General features: G+C 44.3%; 1 protein-coding gene across 2 annotated transcripts in view; it reads left to right on the top strand.

Annotated features, from left to right (window-relative positions):
* Positions 1–773: 773 nt before the first annotated feature.
* Positions 774–7,364, top strand: part of PUF60 (poly(U) binding splicing factor 60) — a 24,119-nt gene continuing 17,528 nt past the window's right edge. Inside the window, exon 1 of one of the 2 annotated variants that reach the window (XM_072410590.1) lies at positions 774–980. In XM_072410590.1, coding sequence (XP_072266691.1) covers positions 960–980 — 21 coding nt within the window. In that variant the 5' untranslated portion in view covers positions 774–959. The remainder of the gene's footprint in view (positions 981–7,364) is intronic. The other variant, XM_072410591.1, reaches the window with a different exon arrangement.

Below are 7,364 nucleotides of genomic sequence, written 5' to 3'. Positions count from 1 at the left end.
AGGGACAGGGGTCTGGGATATAGTGGACAGAGGGACAGGGGTCTGTAGTATGAAAGACAGAGAGGCAGGGGCCTGGGCTATTTAGATAGAAGGAAAAGATTTTGGAGTACAAAAAGGCAATGGAACAAATGTCAGAGATAAAGAAGACCAAGGGTATAGTGGACAGGGATCTTCTGGTTTAGAAGAGAGAGAGCCAGGAGCGTGGGGAATATAGGACAGAATGGCAAGGGTATGGGGTATATAGAAAAGAGGTCTGGGGTATATATGACAAAGGAACAGGGGCCTAGGATAAAAATGACAGAGAGAGAGGGGTCTGGGGTATATAGAATGGAGGGACAGGGTATAGTACAGAGGGAAAGAGGTATTTATGACGGAAGCAAATGGAGTATGGGGTATAGTAAACAGAAGGATAGGTGTTTGGGGTATGGAGGACAGAGGGGCAGGAGGAGGGGTCTGAGTTATGTATTACAGAAGGGTGGGGGCGAGGGGTCTGGGGTATGTATTAAAGAGGGACAGGAGGAGGGGTCTGGGGTATGTATTACAGAGGGGCAGAGGGGAGGGGTCTGGAGGACAGAAGGGCAGGGGTGTGAAGTTATTACAGAGGGATGGGGGCAGGGGTCTACGGTATGTATTACAGAGGGGGAGGGGGTATGGAGGACAGAGAGGAGTAAAGGAAATGTGAGACCGATATACAATCGGAAGACAGAAAGTTGTATGATCACGTAACTTCCGGAGCTCTCTCATTGTCGTACACTTTCCCGCACTGTACACGTCTGGCTTTTGTCTGTGATCGTTAAAGTTTTTAATAGAAAAAAAAGGGATATTTGCGGCCTATTCTCGCGAATCTTCTTTTTAACAAGGCTGAAATCTCGCGATATATCCTTTTCTCTACAGCTGCTAGACGACTCAGATCTCGCGAGATTAATTGCTGTGAGGAGACCGAGGAGCCGGAGGATCTGATGGCGGCGGCAGTCATGTTGGTGAGTGAGGGCCAAAGAGCCCCTTTATTGGTAGAAAAGGATGGATGGGGTAATTGGGGGACACGTGTGAGAGCCGCGCGGTGGGCGGGCTGTGAGTTATTGTTTCCACGGGCCTCCTCATAGTACTGACCGGAGGGGGAGGCGGCGAGGAGGCCTTACACCGGACATAACGCCGAGGAAGGCTTGTAGAGAGGCCTTATATTGGGATAGGGGAGGTCTGCCTGACCAAAGTACCCCCACCATCATTATTTATGTGTCACAGGAGCTTACAATCTAATACCCTCCCCCACAGTCACACACTATTATTATACATTTATATAGCTGTGACATATACCATAGTGCTGTACAGAGAACACTGAGCCAGTCCCATCAGTGTCACACACTATTATTATACATTTATATAGCTCTGACATATACCATAGTGCTGTACAGAGAACACTGAGCCAGTCCCATCAGTCTCTGTACTGAGGAGCTGACACTCTAAAGAGTCAGGTTAGTGGAATACCAGAGAAGAGGAGGTTACAGTAGTCCAGACGAGAGATAAGCGCATGTACAAGGAGTTTGGTGATCTCTGGGGACGGGTAGGGATGGATTTTGGAGATGTTGCCTAGGTCAGTGGTCGCCAACCTGTAGGAGGGTGGCAGCTGCTGACCCAACTCATCAGTAACCACCCAAAAACAGCTGGGTGGTTTCTGAAAAGTGGCAGGTGGTGCTCCTGGCTAAAGGGGTCTTGGGACATTACTGCACTCTATGCTGGGTAATTCTGCTCCAGGGTTCTCCCCAGGCACTTTTAGCTGGGCGCACCACCCGGCACTTTTCAGCACCCACCTGGCTGTTTTTGGGTGGTTACCAAAGAGTTTGGTCACAATACAGGTGCTGCCACCCACCTAAAATTTCTTCCCACCCAGCTTAAAAAAAATTCTGGGTTGAGCACTGTGCTCCATCATCTTTGTTTTCTTTATAACTTCCTACTTTGAAACATCTAGTAGAAAGCTTTTAAATAATATTTTACCAGTGGCTTTAAAAGGTGGGGAGGGGAAAATCTGCTCTAAAGTGCAACCTGTTAATAAATAAACCTCTAGAGATGGTAATGTCTAAGCATTCAACCTAAAATGATTTTAGTTTTTCTAGACGTTCTTCCTAGAAAATGCAGTTAGCATTCTGCAGTGCCTAGGCACTCCTGTGTTTACAGCTTCCTAGCTGCATATCTGCAATGTGAGATTAAGGCGCGCTATGTTCTCCGTTTGCTGGTCTAAGGGCAGATTCACACCTTTCTCTTCATTTTGCCATGCTCGCCGTTCAAGTACTCGCACGGTACCACTGGTTCAAAAAGAACCAGCATCTGCACATGTGCAGCCTGCGGCAGTGAGCAGAGTTTGTACTGCATGCTGCAACCCCCATTCATTCCCTATAGGGCTGCTGCAGGGAGATGCTGCATGTAGAAAGCGGCAGAAGTTCCTGGTATAAAGAACACGCTGCAAACTTACCACTTAGTTATTGCAGAAGGGACTATTGCCTCTTCCATTTTATCAGTAAATGTTCAACCTTGAAAAATCCATGATTCAATCAGGCAATTTGAGCACCTAAAACTAGTGTTATTATTATTAATAAACAGTATTTTTATAGCGCCAACATATTAGGCAGCGCTGTTCATTAAATAAGGGTTGCAGATGACAGACAGCTGAAGAATAGCTCTTACAATTCTGAATGATTTAAGGCAGCGGTCCCCAACCTTTTTGGCCCCAGGGACCGGTTTCACGGAAGGGGGGGGGGGGGTGCACAGAGAGAAAAGAGAAGACATACTCTGGCGTCTTCTCTTTTCTCTCTGTGCACCTCTGCTGCTTCAAAGCGATCACATGACATCTGACAGCCAATCGAGCTGCATGTCATGTGCTCGCATTGCTTGTACACAGACTACTGTGTACATTTACCGGCATCTCATACAAACACCGCTGCGGACCACTTCCGGTCCGCGGATGGTGGTTGGGTGCCGCTTCGTTTTCAATAATGGATCATGTACTCGCGGCCCACTGAAAACACCGCCGCGGACCGGTAGTGGGCCGCGGCCCGGTGGTTGGGGACCGCTGATTTAAGGTATTGTTTTTAGGAACCAAATGTAGTCTGCTAATTCCTCCTTATGATTTAAATAGTTATCAGTGATGAAAATACACAGAAGATACATTATTTGGGTGGGTGACATTGCTTTAAGATTTAGGCACCTCACTAATAATCTCAGGTAAGCGGTTCTGGGCAGGGTCCTCTCCTCCTCCTGTGTCACTGTCTGTCATTTGCACCCCTATTTATTGTACAGTGCTGCGTAATATGTTGGCACTATATAAATCCTGTTTATTATTAATAATGATAAACATGGATGGCTTCTGTAGACTAAAGCGGCTGTACTTTTCCAGGCAGAGGGAATCTCCAGGGGGGGTCCTCATCTCTCATTGCCTAGCATAATTTTGAGTACTAAAGTACAGCCTTTGTGCAGCCACCTTGGGCAATCCAACTCTGGGTACATCTAAGAGTAATTTGCATTAAGGGGAACTTTCCTTCTATTACTCTTCAAGCACTGGTACTGTACTAGGAAGGGACTGTTCAAATAAATGTCCTTTGGTTGGTCCTCAAACCAGCTCTCAGCAGCATCTTAGATGTCAGAAATGTCCCCAAAACGTTGCCCCTTCAGGTGTTTCTTCAAATTCGGGAACAAATAATAGTCCGAAGGGGCCAGGTCAGGTGAGTAGGGGGGATGGTGGACCAATTGGAAACCCAGGGTGTTCAATTTGGCAGCCACAACGTTGGACGTGTGCACAAGTGAATTGTCCTCCAAAAAAAGGATCCCTTTGGTCAACTTTCCACGACGTTTCATCTTAATTGCCTCCTTCAGCTGGTCCAGGAGGTTAGCATAATACTGTCCAGTGATACTAGAGCCCTGAGGTAGGTAGTCCACCAATAGAATACCGTCTTTGTCCCAGAAAACGGACGCCGTAAATTTTTTGGCTGATTTCTGGGTTCGGAACTTCTTCGGCCGCAGGGACCTGCTGTGGTGCCGTTCCTTTGACTGTTCCTTGGTTTCAGGATCATAGATGTGGAGCCGGGTTTCATCCTCAGTCACTAACCTAGCCAAAAAGTCCTGCGCAGCTTCAAATTGGCCCAAAACGGCTATGGTTGCTTCAACTCGTTCCTTCTTCTGATCACGGTTCAAATATTTCGGCACTCACTTCACTGAAAGCTTGCGCATGTCTGGGATAGTGGTAATAACAAACCCAACACGCTCCTGTGAGATGTCAAGTATCTGGGCGATCTTTTTTGCAGATATTCGCCGGTCCTTAATAATCAGCTCATGGATCGCAGGTTGCCGGGTCAGTTGAGGTTGGGGGGCGCGCACTGCGGGGCTCATCTTCAACGGTGAAATGCCCAGGTTTGCAAACAACAAACAAAACCATTGAGTCTGATGTGCACAACATCCTTACTGGACTCACAACAGATATGCATGGAATATTCTATGCCAGGGGTGCCCAACAGGTGGATCGCGATCTACCGGTAGATTGCAAAGGCAACACGCACATGAGTTTATTAGGTCTAAGTTTTTATTGTTGGTAGATCATTTTGATTTGGTCATTTTAAAGTAGCTCGCAAGCCAAAAAAGTGTAGGCACCTCTGTTGTATGTACTACACCTCTCTGTATGTACTATAGTCCAGAATAAAATTATCTATAAATGTCACATTGCATAAAACGTAGATGGACTGCAGGATAGTGAGCTACTTGCGGAGCTTCATTCCACAAAGTAATTTATTACTATGATCTGTGAAATAGGACCTTTTACCATTGTTTTTTTTTTCATTACAATTTAGATAGATTAGGAGTTGGAATTAATACATTTTTTTTTTCTGACTTTAGGTACCCTAAAAAAATTCTTCTCATTCTGACTCCGCTGCTCTGACATTCACACAGGTGTAACAGTCATTCTAAACTTTGCCATCTGAATTGAGGTCCAGTGGCATTTAGGATGTGCGACTTGAGGTCTGTAGCAATGAGGCGCTGGTTTTAGCGTCTGCTTTGCTGAGGTTGGTGCCCATAGTGCAGAATCGCTGCAGGTGGCATGACCTAACATACTGGTTTTAGGTCACATGACCAGAGCCAAAGCATCATGGGACCAGCCTATTGCAAGTCTCTAATAAGTTGCTAATGTGAGAGAGCGTAAGCTTTTCTGGTGCTGATGTAAATAGCTCCATGTTCCTGGTAGAACGCTATGGACTACCTGTGGTACAGAGAATGAAATGACTGGCTCAGTGTTCTCTGTACAGCACTGCGGTATATGTTAGCTATATTAATGTACAGTGCTCAACCCAGAAATTTTTTTTAAGCCGGGTGGGAAGAAATTGTAGGTGGGTGGCAGCCCCTGTATCGTGACCAAACTCTTTAGTAACAACCCAAAAACAGCTGGGTGGGTGCCGAAAAGTGCCGGGTGGTGCACCCAGCTAAAAGGGTCTGGGGAGAACCCTGAATGTATATTAATAGTGTGACTGTGGGGGGGCATTAGAGTGTCAGCTCCTCTGTACAGAGACTAATGGGACTAGCTCAGTGTTCCCTATACAGCCCTATGGTATATATCAGAGCTATACAAATGTATAGTAGTAATATTAGTGTAGGGGACATTGGAGTGTAAGTTCCTGTGTTGCAGACACTGTTATGAGTGGTTTCTGTACAACACTGCAGAATTTGTATTGCGATTTTATTGCAATCCATGTATTAACGCCCCTTTTTACGTTGTTTTGTAATCTTGTTTTCCTAATCCCCAGAAATCTTGCTGCATTCATCTTTTATAAAGACCTACTGTATATTGTTCTTGGGGGGGGGGGGCGGAGAATTGGATTAGGATTTGCTTTATTTTGTTGCTTTTTCTTTTCTCTTGCTTTCATAAATCAACAGAAGTCTGTCTTGTTATTGTGGTGGGAAATAATTATCTGCTAGTACAGTAAATTGTGCTGATCCTCACCAAGAAATGTCATATTTTTGCCAGCACATTCCCTGTATCCGAAAGCTTGCGGCTTGTGGTTCGGTCCTACCTTGTTAACATTCTGCTGGAGTGCAGAGAAACATAGGAAGCCAAATAATTGGGTCAGTCTGCTGACTAGGAAAATACCACCCCCTGCTGGTGTTTTACAGCATTGCCACTGTGTACAAGCAAGGTTGCCAAGCATCTGGGACATGGAGATGATTCTATTGCCTGGCTGGTGGAAAGCAGATACAATGTTTTTTTAAAATCCCACTTTTAACGTGGGCGATTCAGGGAGGTGGGTATTGCAGAAAGGGACAGGTGATGTCTCTTCTGACAACTGCTTTTACCTACCTGATTGCTGTCTAATTTTGAACGTGCTGAGAATGAATGAAGTTATGATGACCAAGCACGTCCAATCTTGATGGCCGAAGCTCATCTTTGGGAACTAATATGCAATTTTGCTTGACTGACATGCTTGTAAAATAATATAGGTCTGCAGTGTTCAACACAGAACTTTTTATTAGGCTAGGTGGGAATAAATTGTAGGTTGGTGGCAGCCTTTATATTGTATATATTTTATTTGTATTTTTTTTTTTTTTTTTTTTTTTTGTACCTTAGGAATCTGGCCTCAACAGCTATAATGGATTTTGTGCTCTCAGACAATGCTTGCAGCATATAGTAAACTCTTCAGCTGTTTTGAACAAGTGTCTGTCTGCTGTAAAAACTTCTCAACTGCATGCAACTACACTGTTGCATGCAGGTGAGAAGTAGTACAGTGATCATTTCTGAACTTCATGCAGTGACCGTGTGGTTGCATGCAGTGGAGAAATGCTCATTGGACAGCTGTTTGTGCGAAGAAGGCTGAAGTGGTTTGTATTGGACAATTTAACAAACCTTTGCTGTAGAACAGGGAGTTTTGTTACCTTTTCTCGTGGCACCAACCAATAAGTTTGAAACTCTGAAGGTTGACTTCCAAACTAGTAAGGCCTTAACTATTTTTACCTAAAAATCCTTTTTGTTCATCATTAAAATAATAATGTTTTCCTGTTTGGAGTTTTATTATTTGGGTCTTCTTCTTCTGTGTGGCCTATAATACCCACGTAGATTATCTTTCGTTCAGACAGCAAGGTGGAGACATTGGTGGGAATGGCAGATTGTTTCTCCATATGTAGAAGAATGTAGAAAAAAATCCATCATTCAACAATACCATCCAAAGTTAAATTGTATCAGTAAAAATACAATTTTTTGTTCAAAGTTAATATAGCAAAATCGATTCAAATAAAATCTCTGCAAGTTTGTTTGCACATATACCAAATAATGTCTAAAAAGAGTTAGTAGATCGAAAGCCAGTTTTCATGTATTACCGACTCTGTACAAAAAAAGT

This window comes from Pyxicephalus adspersus, chromosome 5 (genome assembly GCF_032062135.1).
Source record: "Pyxicephalus adspersus chromosome 5, UCB_Pads_2.0, whole genome shotgun sequence".
NCBI lineage: Eukaryota > Metazoa > Chordata > Amphibia > Anura > Pyxicephalidae > Pyxicephalus > Pyxicephalus adspersus.
This window is presented reverse-complemented; position numbering and strand designations above follow the sequence as displayed.